The 17310-nt window shown below is 37.1% G+C and overlaps 1 protein-coding gene across 3 annotated transcripts in view; it reads left to right on the forward strand.

Annotated features, from left to right (window-relative positions):
• TTLL7 (tubulin tyrosine ligase like 7) overlaps positions 1-17310 on the forward strand; it is a 159408-nt gene that overhangs the window by 119558 nt on the left and 22540 nt on the right. For all 3 annotated transcript variants that reach the window (XM_040232450.1, XM_040232452.1, XM_040232451.1), the window contains 2 exons: positions 9513-9673; positions 16130-16303. In XM_040232450.1, coding sequence (XP_040088384.1) covers positions 9513-9673; positions 16130-16303 — 335 coding nt within the window. The remainder of the gene's footprint in view (positions 1-9512; positions 9674-16129; positions 16304-17310) is intronic.

Raw genomic sequence — 17310 nt, forward strand, 5'->3', positions numbered from 1 at the left:
CAAGAAAGATAAAGGTGGAGAGAGTTTGAGCAGGCAAGAAGAGCCTTCTGATGGCAACTGGTCTGACACCAGTGAATGGGAAACAGGAGGATTGGGGAGGAAGAAGTTCAGACTAGAGAAGTTCTGAGTAAGACCTGTCAGGCTGATTGGGAGCCCAGAACAAAAGTTGCTTGGGAGAGTGATCACACTGGGCAGAAATAGCTTCCTTCTGGTGTCCCAGCCACGCTCAATCCTCGGCCAAGAGCAGTCAGGCGAGCGCCTAAACTTGGCTTGAAGTTGTAAAATCATTGATCCTCAATGGGGATGCTGTCAGCTAACTACACTCTTAGAGATTAGTTGACTCAAATGACGTATCGCCAAGGTTACCACAGTGCTTGTGTGTGATAACATTTAGTGTGACAAACATTTATTGGTTGCCAGCTTTGTACAAGAACTAAACTGGACACTGTTGGGGATTTTGAGAGTTGTTCGTTCGTTCATCCATTTATTTGCTCATCAAAACATGTACTTAACAATATTGATTGAGAGACTACAATGTCCCAAGCACAGTTCTAAATGTGAAATGCACAAGACTCATTTAAATCTCTTAATTTCATTAGAAACCATTGTTGAAATATGTATTTTACTTTTTCCATTCCAGTATCAAAGCTTTTGCTAGTTGCTCATTAGAATGTTGTAAAACTCTCAGATTAGAATGCCACACACACACACAAACGCTTCCACATACCTTATTTAAAAACTTCCTTAGTGGGTGTAAAATTTAAAGGTCAATGATGCGGGGCTAAACTTCTGAAAAGAATCCTCACTAGGTGAAAATTGAATCAGCTAATCTTACTTAATGTCATGTTATGGTATCTTCACACTAGATAATTTAGCCTTCTCCCAAGAATGCAGTTGTAAGGAATATACCTGAAGTATGAAAATATTACTGTGATGGTGGGTGGTGAAGAATGCCAAATTTTCTGAAGAGCTTTTTCTCTGATATCAAGTAGTGGTAATAAGGTTATATTATACTTACATTTATTTTAGGATTCTACGAAATCCTTGTTTATCAAGTATTTCTTCTCTAAATAACAGGTTTTAAACTACAGTAGGTGCTTCTGCATGGCTTTTGATGTTATTATTTTCTATCTCTTTTTCACGTGGGCTGACGTGGATGCTGTATAGGGCCGTTCGTTTTGCATCAGCAAAGATGCCTTTACCCTATAGCCTCGGCTGCTGCATGCATCATTAGTGCAGCAAGTAGTGATTTTAATGTTACTTCTAAACCTCCCTCACCTCATGCCATTATTTTAATTTAGGACCAACTGTTCAGCCATATGGAGCAGTTTGTCATTCAACATCTGTATGTACTTGCAAAATATGAATTTGTCTGTGTGCTTTATGCTTTCAAATGTGCTATATTTCATATGGGAAAGACATATCTTTTCATGTTATTAATGCCTTCATTGACTGAATCTCCCATTTATTTTTTCCCTTGGAGAGCTTAATGTTGGATCCTGATGCTTTTAAAAGTCACAATGTCAGGAAACGGATACCCATATTCTATAAGTTAGCCTCACTTGAGTCCACAGATAAACACAGAGGTCACCTTGCTGACCATTTGTTTCTGTGTTTCACAGATTATTCATCTTCCATCCATTTGCTTCTAACCCCAAAGCACCCAGAAAACCAAATAGCATTGCAAATAGTACTGACCCTCATTTACCTCATTCCAGTCTGATTTCTTGCCTGTTTTCTGCCTTGCTAAAATTATTCATTTGGTGTTTTGGTAGAGGTGCAGGCATTGTCTCCCCATCTGTGTGGCCTTTTAAGCTAACTGGTCCCTGATGGATTTCATGGCTCTGCTGGAGGGCATGCCTGTGTAGCCTTGTAGGTACACAGTGACTCCACCCATCTTTTCAAGTATTACTTGACTGAAGGTGAATCTGTATCTAAGCAGAGACAATTTGATTATCTTCTGATTTTGCTGTTGTCCCCGGGACAGATCAAATTAATTGTGAAGCATTGCTGGGTAGTGGTTAAGAACAAGGGTCTGGTGACAGTGCTATCCATTACCTAATTGTGTGATCTTGGGTGTAAGTTACTTAACTTTTCTATGCCTGAATTTTCTCATCCATAAAATGAGATCTAAACATTTTCAAAACTAAAACATTTTTCAAAACTATTAGGCAGCAAAGCCTAACCCACCTGAACTCTTTCAGTGACAGTGGCATGACAGGAAGTTATTTTTGTCTGTCTCTTGCTCTGAGTATTCACATGTTTTCCTGTAGAAATATAATGTTTATGATTGTGGAATCTAGCCTCAAGATTTTTGGGAAGAAATTATGGACAAGTCATATCTATCTCAATGTTTTTATTTTGAGTATTAAATGAATTTCTATCTGTAAAAGTGATTAGAACAGTGCTTTGTCCATTGTAAGCCCTCAATAAGTGTTAGCTCTAATTTTTACCTTGTCAACATAGGTTTCAATTCCTTGCAAGGAGCATTTTCACTAAGACAAACACCTACTAAGTGTTAGACCTGTCTTGAGCCTTGGGGTCCTGGTAGGTATAATTCTTCTTTTTATGTAGCTGACAATCTCTGTTAACTACACAGGAAATTAAAATAAAGTGAGATAATTATTAATAGTAGAAGAATTGGGCATTAAGGGATCATAAGGTATTTAGTGACCGGAATGGGTGAATTTAACTCAGATGACCATTATATCTACTACTGCGGGCAGGAATCCCTCAGAAGAAATGGAGTAGCCATCATGGTCAACAAAAGAGTCTGAAATGCAGTACTTGGATGCAGTCTCAAAAATGACAGAATGATCTCTGTTCGTTTCCAAGGCAAACCGTTCAATATCACAGTAATCCAGTCTAGGCCCCAACCGGCAACGCTGAAGAAGCTGAAGTTGAATGGTTTTATGAAGATCTACAAGACCTTTTAGAACTAACACCCAAAAAAGATGTCCTTTTCATTATAGAGGACTGGAATGCAAAAGTAGGAAGTCAAGAAACACCTGGAGTAACAGGCAAATTTGGCCTTGGAGTACAGAATGAAGCAAGACAAAGGCTAATAGAGTTTTGCCAAGAAAATGCACTGGTCATAGCAAACACCCTCTTCCAACAACACAAGAGAAGACTCTACACATGGACATCATCAGATGGTCAACACTGAAATCAGATTGATTATATTCTCTGCAGCAAAAGATGGAGAAGCTCTATACAGTCAACAAAAACAAGACCAGGAGCTGACTGTGGCTCAGATCATGAACTCCTTATTACCAAATTCAGACTGAAATTGAAGGAAGTAGGGAAAACTGCTAGGCCATTCATATATGACCTAAATCAAATCCCTTATGATTATACAGTGGAAGTGAGAAATAGATTTAAGGGCCTAGATCTGATAGATAGAGTGCCTGATGAACTATGGAATGAGGTTCGTGACATTGTACAGGAGACAGGGATCAAGACCATCTCCATGGAAAAGAAATGCAAAAAAGCAAAATGGCTGTCTGGGGAAGCCTTACAAATAACTGTGAAAAGAAGAGAAGTGAAAAGCCAAGGAGAAAAGGAAAGATATAAGCATCTAAATGCAGAGTTCCAAAGAATAGCAAGAAGAGATAAGAAAGCCTTCTTCATCAATCAATGCAAAGAAATAGAGGAACAGAATGGGAAAGACTAGAGATCTCTTCAAGAAAATTAGAGATACCAAGGGAACATTTCATGCAAAGATGAGCTCGATAAAGACAGAAATGGTCTGGACCTAACAGAAGCAGAAGATATTAAGAAGAGGTGGCAGGAATACACAGAAGAACTGTACAAAAAAGATCTTCACGACCCAGATAATCACGATGGTGTGATCACTCATCTAGAGCCAGACATCCTGGAATGTGAAGTCAAGTGGGCCTTAGAAAGCATCACTATGAAGAAAGCTAGTGGAGGTGATGGAATTCCAGTTGCGCTATTTCAAATCCTGAAAGATGATGCTGTGAAAGTGCTGTACTCAATATGCCAGCAAATTTGAAAAACTCAGCAGTGGCCACAGGACTAGAAAAAGTCAGTTTTCATTCCAATTCCAAAGAAAGGCAATGCCAAAGAATGCTCAAACTACCGTACAATTGCACTCATCTCACATGCTAGTAAAGTAATGCTCAAAATTCTCCAAGCCAGGCTTTGGCAATACGTGAACCATGAATTCCCTGATGTTCAAGCTGGTTTTAGAAAAGGCAGAGGAACCAGAGATCAAATTGCCAACATCCACTGGATCATGGAAAAAGCAAGAGAGTTCCAGAAAAACATCTATTTCTGCTTTATTGACTATGCCAAAGCCTTTGACTGTATGAATCACAATAAACTGTGGAAAATTCTGAAAGAGATGGGAATACCAGACCACCTGACCTGCCTCTTGAGAAATCTGTATGCAGGCCAGGAAGCAACAGCTAGAACTGGACATGGAACAACAGACTGGTTCCAAATAGGAAAAAGGAGTACGTCAAGGCTGTATATTGTCACCCTGCTTATTTAACTTATATGCAGAGTACATCATGAGAAACGCTGGACTGGAAGAAACACAAGCTGGAATCAAGATTGCCAGGAGAAATATCAATCACCTCAGATATGCAGATGACACCACCCTTATGGCAGAAAGTGAAGAGGAACTGAAAAGCCTCTTGATGAAAGTGAAAGAGGAGAGTGAAAAAGTTGGCTTAAAGCTCAACATTCAGAAAACTAAGATTATGGCATCTGGTCCCATCACTTCATGGCAAACATATGGGGAAAGAGTGGAAACAGTGTCAGACTTTATTTTGGGGGGGCTCCAGAATCACTGCAGATGATGATTGCAGCCACGGAATTAAAAGACATTTACTCCTTTGAAGAATGACCAACCTAGATAGTATATTCAAAAGCAGAGACATTACTTTGCTGACGAAGATCCATCTAGTCAAGGCTATGGTTTTTCCAGTAGTCATGTATGGATGTGAGAGTTGGACTGTGAAGAAGGCTGAGCGCCGAAGAATTGATGCTTTTGAACTATGGTGTTGGAGAAGACTCTTGAGAGTCCAACCAGTCCATTCTGAAGGAGATCAGCCCTGGGTATTCTTTGGAAGGAATGATACTAAAGCTGAAACTCCAGTACTTTGGCCACCTCGTGCGAAGAGTTGACTCATTGGAAAAGACTCTAATGCTGGGAGGGATTGGGGGCAGGAGAAGAAGGGGATGACAGAGGATGAGATGGCTGGATGGCATCACTGACTCGATGGATGTGAGTCTGAGTGAACTCTGGGAGTTGGTCATGGACAGGGAGGCCTGGCGTGCTGCAATTCATGGTTTCGCAAAGAATCGGACACGACTGAGCAACTGAACTGAACTGAATTGAACTCAAAGGTTCTCCCTGAAGAAGTGATGCTTGAGGTAAAACATGGAAATTCACCAGGTGAACACAGGCAGTGGAGAGTCTATATGAAGACTCAGAGGAGAGATGAAGGGTTTGGGCTCTTGATCCCTTTGTTTTTATTCTCTTATGGTTTCTAAATTACAGGTCTCTCTAAACCACTCCCTTCTCCAGGACCAGAGCTTGAAATTGAAAGGCAAAGGAAGCAAAAGAGAATGTATCTTTCCTGTAGGCACTCTGGCAAAGAAGAAACAAATCCGTGGGTTGCCCAGACCATGCTAGTCCCACAGTCAGGGAAATCACTCCTCAGGCAGTGCTGTTTGCTGGCATGCAAGAGGCCTGAAGGTCTATCCATCCTCATGTTGGAGGAAACATTAGGAGTGGAGCAGCTGCATTCCCCACCCCTAACTCTCTGACCACTTTCTGAAGTTGCTGCTTTTAGCCATGTGTTTTGGCTTCCCAGGTGGTTCAGTGGTAAAGAATCCACCTGCCAACGCAGGAGACAGGAGTTTGATCCCTGAGTCAGGAAGATCCCCTGAAGAAGGAAATGGCAACCCGTTCCAGTATTCTTGCCTGGGAAATCCCATGGACTGAGAAGCCTGGTGGGCTATAGTCCATGGGGCCGCAAAAGACCTGAAGATGACTTATTAACTAAGACAACAAATAATAACAGCAAGGCTAGTATACTAGGCCATCATGCTTTAAAATTCCATCAAAATTAAGAATAAAACATAAACAGGGTAGTGGCCAAGAGTCTCCTCTGAGCGATGTACAAGTGCAGTACTCGGCACGGAGCAAGCAGCCTGTACATGCTACTCACCCTCCTCTTTGGCTCTTATGCATCATATGCAGTTCACTGTGCACATATTCAGAAAGAAACGAATAACCTGTCATCTCAAATGCCTTGTCACTGTGTGTGTGTGTGTGTGCTTAGCCGCTTCAGTCGTGTCCAACTCTTTGTGACCCCATAGACCATAGCCTGCCAGGCTCCTCTGTCCATGGAATTTTCCTAGCAAGAATACCGGAGTGGGTTGCTTTGTCCTGCTCTAGCAGATCTTCTCCACCCAGGGATCAAACTTGCATTTCCTATCATTTCCTATGTCTCCTGCACTGTAGGCAGATTCTTTTACCACCGAGCTAGTGGGGAAGCCCTATGTCACTTTGAAGTGAAGTGAAGTTGCTCAGTCGTGTCCGACTCTTTGCAACCCCATGGACTGTAGCCTACCAGGCTTCTCAGTCCATGGGATTTTCCAGGCAAGAGTACTGGAGTGGGGTGCCATTTCCTTCTCCAGGGGATCTTCCTGACCCAGGGATCGAACCCGGGTCTCCCGCATTGAAGGCAGACACTTTACCCACTGAGCCACCAGGGAAGTCACTTTAAAGTTGAATAATTAATAATAGAATACAAAATGAAGATAGTTAACATTTTTTAACACTTTAATTTCATTTATTATATAGAACTCATATTTATTCTTAAAACCAGTTTATGGATTATCTTTGCTACTTTTTAAAATTCTTCCTGCATTATGACTTTTGGATAAATTATTACTCACTAATACATAGAAAGGAGGAAGAAAAATTGAGAAGAGAATTGATTAAAATTCACCATTTACTGCTAGTGTTGATTCTTGTATCACATCAATCATAAGTCCCGTTTTCCACATTAAAAATACGAGGTTAAACTATTAGCTCAACTGCAATTGTTAAAAAAAAAAGTGTGAATTAATGTCTGATGTGCATGTTTTATCAGTATTATTGTGAATAATTCATATTAAAAATTTTAAATCCCTCTTCATAATTAAGGTTTCATTATCTGTAATAACAAGGTTTTCTGGGACAATTTTTTTCACAAGCTACTTTATTACAGATGGTATTATCTTTCCTCATTCTTCTCCCCTTCAACCCACACACCACCGATCCCTTTTTGGTTTACATACTGTTCCCACTTCACAGTGAAAGAGGCTGGAGCAGGAAAGGACGGCACCGTGGTGCTTACACAACTAATTTGAGAAGCTGTAGTTGATATTCTTCTATAAATAAAATGTTATTTGGAGATATTTTTTCCTAAGTTGATTTTTAAACATATGTTTATTCTAAATTTGCCTTCATCGGAGAGAACTAATATCACTTCTTTAAATATGGCTGTTTTAAAGAGAAACAAATTAAATTCTTCTATCTGCTTCCAATTCTCTTATACATTTGTGCCTATGGAAAAAAATTGTATCTTTTATCAGCCTTTATGTTTGAAAGTTGTTCTTTTTTCATCTTTTACTGTCATATTTACAGTCAGTTCCTTATATTAGATGAATAAAATAAGAAATGAAAAATCTACTTTGGTGAATTGAAATTAGGATACTATATTTGTGATATTTACTTTTTAAGAAAACATTTCATTGGAAATTCATGAATTGCAAAAATATTAAATATGTCAAACTAGACAAAGTAGCTTTCTGGAATTTATACTTTTTTAGAATATTTAGGATTTTAGTTGCCCAGAATTAGATTAATCCTAGCCGTTGTTTTGTGATACTCTCTCATTACTGGTCCATATATGGCCTGCTTTTATTAAATAGTGTTCTTAAGTTACTGTACCATTTGTGAACCCAACACCCAAATCAAGGATTTTGGCAATAACCTATTATCTTATCAAATAAGTCCCTTCCTATCCCCTTGGCCCTTCATGTCTCAGGTAGACATTTTCTGGAATTCAGTATTCCTCAGTGCTCCCTTTTTAAATATGATCTTATTATATCTATGTGTATTCCTCATAAGTATTTTTTAAAATTTAACCATTTTACTTATAAAAAGTTGCACCTTGTATGTATTGACTGGTATGTATTTTTTAAAAGTGAAAGTGAAAGTGAAGTCACTCAGTCATGTCTGACTCTTTGGGACTTGCGACCCGTGGACTGTAGCCCACCAAGCTCCTCCGTCCATGGGATTCTCCAGGCAAGAATACTGGAGTGGGTTGCCATTTAAAACTTAACCATTAATAATTAAGATGGTCTATGTTATGTGCCCTTTTATTTCATTCAGCTGCTGTATAAAAGTCTTAAGGGAATGAGCCTATGACTATTTATTCACTTTCTCACTGATGGAGAGTTAGGTTTTCTTCAGGTGTCTACAATTGTGACCAGTTTGAACATTCTTGTACATGCTCTTGCTTTTTAACCTATGAGAGATTTTCTCTTAGGAATAAACTTTCTGGGTCATAGGATATATGCATTTTCAACTCTAGGAGTTAATGCCCAGCTAATATTTTCCAGTTGGTAATCCTGCCAGTTTTGTTTGAGATACTATAGATCCATATTTCTCCAATACTTGGTATTGTCAGACTTCTACTTTTTGTCAATTAAATGGTTGGAAAATGATATCTAATTATAGTCTCAATTTTTATTCATTATGTTTATTGGTCATAGTTTTCTTCTTTTTTGAATTATGTGTTTTTGTCTATTTTTTCTGTTAATTTGTTGGTATGTATATTAACAGTTGGTTAGGCATTCATTATATATTCCTGATACTATTATTTGGTTAGATGTATATGTTTTGAATGTATTTTCCTAGCTTGTAGCTTGATCTTTTATTGCCTTTAAGATATCTTTTGATGTCCAGAGTTCTTAATTTTAGTATAATCAAAATCTGTTAATGTTTTATATTCTATACTTTTTTGTTATTTAAGTAATTTTTTTCTAACCCATGATAAAAGATATTCACTAATACTTTTAAATAAGATATTTAATGACTTATTTTTCAAACTTAAAGCCCTAATCACTGTAGAGTTGATTTTTGTGGGTTGAGTAAAGTAATGATTTCAGCTTCAGCTATTTTTTTCATGAATATTACTATTTTTAAAAAATTTGTTTATTGATTTACTTTAAATTTAACTGAAATTTAATTTTAAAATTTAATGTCTTCTTACTCTAATGGTCAGACTTGCCACTTATGTCATATACCAAAGTTTCATAAATACTGGATCTATTTCTGGACTTTTCATTCTGTACTGTCTTTTAGTGAATGAGTGAGTCAGTATGTGTGTGTGTAGTCATATTTGAATTAAATATATTCATCTTTGAATTTTAGACACATACATATACACCTAGATTTTTAAACATTTTGGTTTTTGCACTAGGTTTTGGACATAGTAAAAACAAGTATCCGCACAGTTCTTCCACGTATCTGGAAGGTACCTGATGTTGAGGAAGTGAATTTGTATAGGATTTTCAACCGAGTTTTTAATCGCTTACTCTGGAGTCATGGCCAAGGTCTATGGAACTGTTTTTGTGATTCAGGGTAAGTTTTAAGTTATTTTCTATTACTGTCATTTTTTTTTAACCTTTCACTATTTAATTATAAAGATAGCCCAATCAAATGGCTGAATTTCTTTACTCCCTTAAAATGTGGTTTTGTAACTGCATATAAGTTTCAGGGCTTAACTATAATTTATAATATTTAAGCTGATGTAGATGAGATGATGGCTGTGAACACAATACCACCTAACTAATTTGAATTCAATGGAGAGAAAGTATTCCTAATGAAAAAACTCAATTACATCAGTATCCTTATGGTTCTTCTGCTGTTTGCTTTATGTAACCATCTTCCAGAATCATGGCTACACTCCTGCTCCTTTCCAGACTTTCAGTCCTGTCAAAGCTGTTGTGACTCACTGTCTTCAAGGTATCTAAAGCCAAGCATTCCATACCTCCCTTTTATTCAGAAATGGTTTCCCTTCTGGACTTCCCCAAATCCCATTATTACTCTCCCAGTCATACAGATTTGGTATCTTAGGGGCATCCATGTCCTTTTTCTCCTTCACTGTCTTTTCCGCCATGGGCTAATCTTGTTAGTTTTTCTATCACATCCCCACTGTAGCTACTGTAGATAATTTTTCATTTTTCTTAACAGTTCTCAATTATTTAATTCAAGATTGTTCTTCTTTGTTCCTAACAATTATCTAGTATTTACTTGATAATTTAAATACTTTTGGAGTGCTGAATTTGATACAGTCCCTGCCCTCAAGAGGCTTCCAGGGGTAGCTCAAATGGTAAAGAATCTGTTAGCAGTGCGGGAGATCTGGGTTCGATCTCTGGGTCGGGAAGATCCCCTGGAGGAGGAAATGGCAACCCACTCCAGTATTCTTGCCTGGAGAATCCCATGGACAGAGGAGCCTGATAGGGTACAGTGCATGGGGTCACAAAGAGTCAGACATGACTGAGTGACTAACACTGCCCTCAAGAAACTTAAAAACGATAATAGCTAATGCTGTACCACTTATTATGTGCCAGTCATTGTTCTAAGCACTGTGCATGTACTAAGTGATTTAATCCACATAACATCACTTTGAAGCAGGTTTTATGATTATCTTCATTTCAGAGAGAAGGAAACTGAGGCACAGATAGGTACTAAGGACCTAGTACAACTGAGATTTGAACTCAGGCAGCCTGGCGCCAGTCTTCATTCTGTTAATCAATAAACTCTGCTGTCCCTACTAGCCAAAATAAGATACATGAAAAGTCATGATTATGAAAGAGACACAAAGTATTGTAGGATTTCAGATATGATGAGCCTTTAAGGGAGAAAGGCTAAGTGAAATTGATAGATTCCTAGGCATGTTTGCCTCTAGTGTTTTGTTTCCCTTATCCATCCTAATGTCACAGTCATTTCCTAAAATCTGTAATCATTTCCTTCATTTATTGTTAATGTCTAGATTTCTTATTTAAAGATACAAGACTCTCTAATATGCTAAATCTCTTATTATTTTTCCTGTCATCTCTCTCATTACTCTCCTAGTTAAACTTTGCTCCCCCTAAACAAATTGATTCTTTTTCAAATATCTTAAAATTTTTCTTTTTTCTTTCTTCCAACTATTAATGTCAATGAGTATCTGATTGGACTGCCTTCTACAAACCCATTTATCCAATCTCCTCTCCGTTATATGAATCCTATGTAAAGACCCAGACTGTGTCTTTTTTGGGTAAAACCTTAACAGCCTTTCTAGTGTGAAATGATCTGAATGTCCTCTGTTTAAATATTCACCTCATCTAGTACTGAATCGTTTATACCATTTGTAGACTTACTCTCATCACCATAATTTTCCTCAGCTACCATTCACCAACAGGGAGAATCCATAAGGTGCTCTGGATTGTGATGAAATCTGAGAATAGTCTCGGTTATAAATTATTTCTACTGAGATTTAAATGAAACATTTGAACTGTACTCCATGACCCTTAGTTGCTGACTATCTACAGAATTTCCCTTATTTTAAATCATAATTAGAGTTTTTTCTTTCTGTTTGTTGATCCATTGGTTGGAATGTTGAACATGAATTTCAGCTTCTTTTCACAAATGGAAGACAGTGAGATAGTCAGCTATTGAAATGGGTGCTGGTGACTCTATTTTGGTAATTTACTTTGAATCCTTTCTTCTTGTTCCTGGAACAGTATTCCACTCACATTTCTCTGGTGGTGTCTATTACTACTGATAATGATAAGGAAAGTAAATAACATTTTTTTGGAGGATTACTAAGTGTCTGATACTGTTTTATATATTACATATTTTTATAATTGCCACTACAATATTTTGAGTAAACTATTATTATTATTCTCATTGCATAGATGAAAAAATTGGAGCATAAAGTATATAACTTGCCCAAATTTTCATAGTGAGCCTGCATTTAAACTCAGGATGTGTGTCAAGAGTCCAAGTTCTTAACTCTGTGCTTTATTCACCCTTCTCAAAGCAGCATTGCCAGTGGTTGCCAAGCTTACTGTATTGCAAGCCCTGTAGCACTAGCCAAATCCTCAACCCATCAAACTGAGCAGATGGAGCAGGAATAGCTCTGTATTTGATTTGACCTCCTCTCTCTAACCATTGCTTTAAAAACCTGGTGGTTTGTAAAGATGAGTTTTACACCAGATTTTATTTGATACCTTTACAAGTGACATTCCTCAGGTTCCTTAATTTAATGAAGTCAGATAATGCTGGGTGTGTGTTTGGTTGGCACTTTGAATCCAGAATAGTTCTACTTTTTCTTTGAATCATGTCCAGTCAATGTACACTTCTTTAGCCTTTGATCTAACAACCTAGCGGTCTAGGTAAAAAATCTACTCTTAGTTCTAAAGGAATGATTTTAATAAAAGGTGCAGCTTTCACAGTTAGGTATAAAACTCTTGGAAAAATAATATAATCCAAATAACTGTGAGCCACCTTGATTTCTGCCACTGCCTGTCTCAACTCCCAATAATAAAACAAAATGAATAAACCATTCCCTGTCCACATCTCAAAACATCAGATAATGTGGATGTTTGTCATTGATTTTCTGACAGTTGGCCCAGGGGTTTTGCTGATACACTGAATAGAAAACATGCTCACCCTTTTGTCTCGCTCTTTCAGGCTGCTGAAGCCCATGCCCAGGGACTCTTTTAATCACATGCAGCCTCCTGGGAGTGCTATTCAGAATGATGCTCCACGTTCTGAATGTGTCCTCTCCAAGGGACTAGCTCTTGGAATTTTCATAAATAAAATTATCTACCATGTTTTACTGAGATAGGGCAAGCCTGGGAGCTATGGGACTTAAACTTGGGCCATAGAGCTCACAAGAGGTGTCCAAGGGAAGGAACATTGCAGCCTAGACTTACAGGAGGAGGAAGAGAGGAGGCAGGGGCCTATGGGAGAAGGAATGTATTATTTGGAAAAAACCACATCTTCACTCAAAACCCTGATATGCAAACCTCAGAGAAAAGAATCTAGTTTAGACCATTTAGTGAAAGACATTTTCTTATGGAAATTCATCATAGAAATGCTTTCTATTTTTATTTGTTTTATTTTTTTTAACAATCTTGGGGGAAGAAATTGTAAGGAATATTCTAAGGCAAGGGTCTGCTTCTAGGCTGAGCTATATGCCTACGTGAAAATGTATGCATATCATATATGCTACTTATTAATAAAATGATGTGACTCTTACTGTTCTCTGTCAGTCTAGTTGGATGTTGTGTTGTTAGTACTTTGCAGCTCATTAATCTTTCTGAGCTGATATCCAGTTGGTGATATCCCGTTTTTCTTTTTTTTTTTACTTTCTTCTTTCTGGTACTTACCTTTGGGCTCCTCGATCATTCATTAGGGCTCCTACTAGAAGAAAAAGAAATGAATGTTTTATCTTTTAGATAGCTGCTTTATTAAATATTTTTCATGAAAAAGGTGGTGAAAATTATTGAATTACTGGATAATATGTGGCTTTTCAAGTTTCTAGATTTCATTAATGATTCCCCTTTGTTACCAGGTTATTCAGTATTCTGTATCTTGTTCTTATATTATTTTAAAATGTCATTTTAAGTTGTTACTTTTCATATTTCTCTGAGGATTCAGGAGTGCCAGAGAGAACTTTTTAACCATTTAATTTTTCTTTCTGAATTCGTGGATTTTGATCCTCCCATTTCCTTGGAATTTTGATTCAGAAAGAAGGCAGATAAGACCCTGGGTTCTTTGATTAAGGCATTAGTGTTATAAATTATTCTTTGTCCTTTCAGTTACTTCAAATTTTTGTGTTAGTATTGAAAATTGAGATACTGTGGTGCTCTAGAGGGATTTCACATTACTCAGCTGTGCCAGATGGCAGGTTAGGAGATTGGGGACACAGTTCTTAAACACTCGTTGAAGAATAGGTTTCTTTTCTGCAGAGGGGGTACCATTAGTCTAGTGCCAAGCAAAGCAAGTCCTGGTCATTTTCTTTTTTCTTTATGAGTGATTCTGGCATTCTGACACTTAAATATGGATTAATAGTGTAGAATGTAGCCTTTGGTCAGTGGTAGTGAACATACACAACAAAATTAGGTAGAGAACCTTGTCATGTTTATTTTCAGTATTTAAGAAACAATGACAGAATGAAAAGCCAAAGCTGCCCATATTATAATTCACATGTTACTCAGAATATTATGTCAAATTAAGGTGTTATATTGATAAAAGAAGCTCGTTTGTCTTTCTTCCATTTTATTTGTTCTTTTCTTACTTCAAGTCAGGAAAACAAAAATTACCATGATGTAAGTGATCTGATAGTTAATCTAATCAAATGGCTCCAAAGTATTAAAATAGAAATATTTTCTTATTCAGAAGAGAGGGTGGTGATGGAGGTAGACTTTTATGGAAATAACTAGAACCCCAGGGAAGAGAATGTAAAAGTGCCCAGTCAAGAGTCAGAACAGTTTCTTTGTGTATTTACATTCATATGAAACTGTAATTTCTCTGAACCCAGGCATGTAAGACTTGCTAGGCCAAGACATATTATAAAAAAAAATTCCCTTATTAATTGGCATTCTCCAATATTTTTCTTGATCACACATAGTAAATTGGTGACATATATGTGTATATATATACAAATATAGATATATAAACATGTATGTCATATCTAGTTTTTCTTATATTTAGTAATAAAATGAAACTTTAGAGTTAATTTAACTAACACATTACTGTTTCTTGAATGAAAATAACCTTTAATCCCTTTTAAATAATAAAAATAGTATAATTAGCCCTGAACATCTCAGAACATAGAAGAAAGTTTATTCCTTTCAGTCTACTTATTTGAATCTTATTCCCTTTAAGAAAATATGTCATTCACTGATGACATGCTGTCTTTTTGGGACCATGTTTCTCCTGAAAAAATAAACAATAGACTTTCTGCTAAAAAATACCTTTATGAGTGCCTACAGCATTTTTTAAAAATTCCAAAGATATCAAATATCCACAGAAGATTGAAAATGGAGTCTTTGAATTTCCCATTGGGAAATGCAGTTCTTCAGAAAAATATTTTTCTTAACATTTTTTTTTCTTTCTTAAAATCTAGTATTTTCTTTCTCTGAGGATTAAGTGAATTGGTTTATGTAAAATGGGACTTGAACCATTACCAAGTCTCAAAGCAAACTTTCCCCTTGAAGCTTGAAAGGAGTTTCAGTTACACTAAGGAAATCAGTCTCTCGCTCTCTTTCCCGATGCTGGTGGGGTAGTAACATGTTTTCTCATTTGCGTCATAATAGTCAGCTTAGGAATTGTGAACAAATATATATGTGTACACACACACGCATGCACACACACACACGTGTGCTCACTCAAGTCTACCAAGGCACTGTGTACTACTGCGTGCTGTGCGCTAAGCTGAATGTGCTGAAGGACACTGCCTTTGGAACTGCGGCAGGGCAGCACTTGTTGAGATTACATTACTTCTACAGTATAGAGCGTGTGCTCTAGGAATATCATGGACATAATTACATATGAACATGTTTTGAAAGGGGTGGTCATAATCATGGGATTAATCTAAATTTTGTTGGTTCAGAGAGATCACAAATTAAGCTACAGTGACTTTTTTATCTGTGGAATCATCATTAATATAAAAATAAATATAGCTTCCTAGAAAATCTGTATTTCTAGAATACCTAAAATTAGCTCAGTGTTTTACAATTCCTTCAATGTAAAGTAACTCAGTTTTTAGGAGCTGTGGGGAAACCATCCTGTTGCTACTCAGAGCAGGCATCAGTTAAGTCTTTAAAGATAGGAATTCTGTGTTGTATTTTTTAACATAACATAATGAAAGATTACCTTTCATTTTGCATATTTACTGGATAACTTTAACCATATGTAGTCACTTCAGATATGTGAGGCCATTTATACTTTTTTATTTATTGGTTTGTTGCTAAGTAAGTGATATTGTTGATTGCCATTTTTAACAGCCACATGAGATCATGTCTGTTTCTATGCCAACAGATCCTCTTGGGAGAGTATTTTCAGTAAAAGCCCGGAAATGGTGACTCCTTTGCAGCTTCAATGTTGCCAGCGCCTGGTCGAGCTTTGTAAACAGTGCCTGCTAGTGGTTTACAAATATGCAAGTGACTCAAGAGGATCACTCTCAGGCATTGGTACTGATTGGGGTAATTCCAGGTACTTGTTTTACATTTCCTAGATCCTGTGTGTTTTATATAAAGTAATGCTGCAACGCACTTTGAAAGTGAAAGTCTCTTTTTGTCTAGATGGCTAAAGAAAAGCTAAAGACTAAAAGTTTATACTTGCTACTATCTACAAGATTCTTTTAACTTGAACAATCTTTTCCTTTAAAAGACTGAACAGGAACAGCAATCACAAACCTGAAGATGACAAAGATAACCTACATGGAAATGATATTATTTAACTTAACATACTTTTCTTTCAAAAGCCAAGTAAGAGCATACAAAATGGTAATAAATTTAATTTTTCCCTCAGCAGGGATATTTTGTCTTTTTCCTCTATCCTAATATAGTTGAGAAGATGCCTTTAGTTTCATTTTTAATGTTCAGTATGCCTCTACTATTCCCTTTATCACCAAATAGATCTGTGAGAGGTGGATTTTGTTTTGTTAAGATCCATTTAAAATTGGACTTTTATAAATATTGTCTGGTTAAAATAGGTAGTTTTCTAAAAATATGAAGATATTGTTTACTGCAAAGATACACAGAGTAAACAAGAAGTACATTTTAGCACTTCTCAAGACAATCGTAGTTCCCATTAGAATTAAAGACAAACGTCTTGCCTCAGATGGTAAAGAATCTGCCTGCAGTGCAGGAGACCCAGGTTTGATCCTTGGGTAAGGAAGATTCCCTAGAGAAGGGCATGGCAACCCACTCCAGCATTCTTGCCTGGAGAATTCCATGGAGAGAGGAGCCTAGTCGGTTACAGTGCATGAGATCTCAAAGAGTTGGACATGACTGAGAGACAAACACTTTCGCTTTCCTGTGACTTTTAGTATGTGTAAGTTTTTGTAGTATTATCAAGAAAGAAGAGTATAACCCGTGATTTTGAAAAACTAAGTGATAGTCAAAAGATAATAGGATCTGGTAACAATTGAATGGTTTCCCTGGTGCCTCAGTGGCAACCATACCACCTACCAATGCAGGAGCGTGCTAAGTCATTTC

Source organism: Oryx dammah, unplaced genomic scaffold (assembly GCF_014754425.2).
Source record: "Oryx dammah isolate SB20612 unplaced genomic scaffold, SCBI_Odam_1.1 HiC_scaffold_28, whole genome shotgun sequence".
NCBI classification, from domain to species: Eukaryota; Metazoa; Chordata; class Mammalia; order Artiodactyla; family Bovidae; genus Oryx; species Oryx dammah.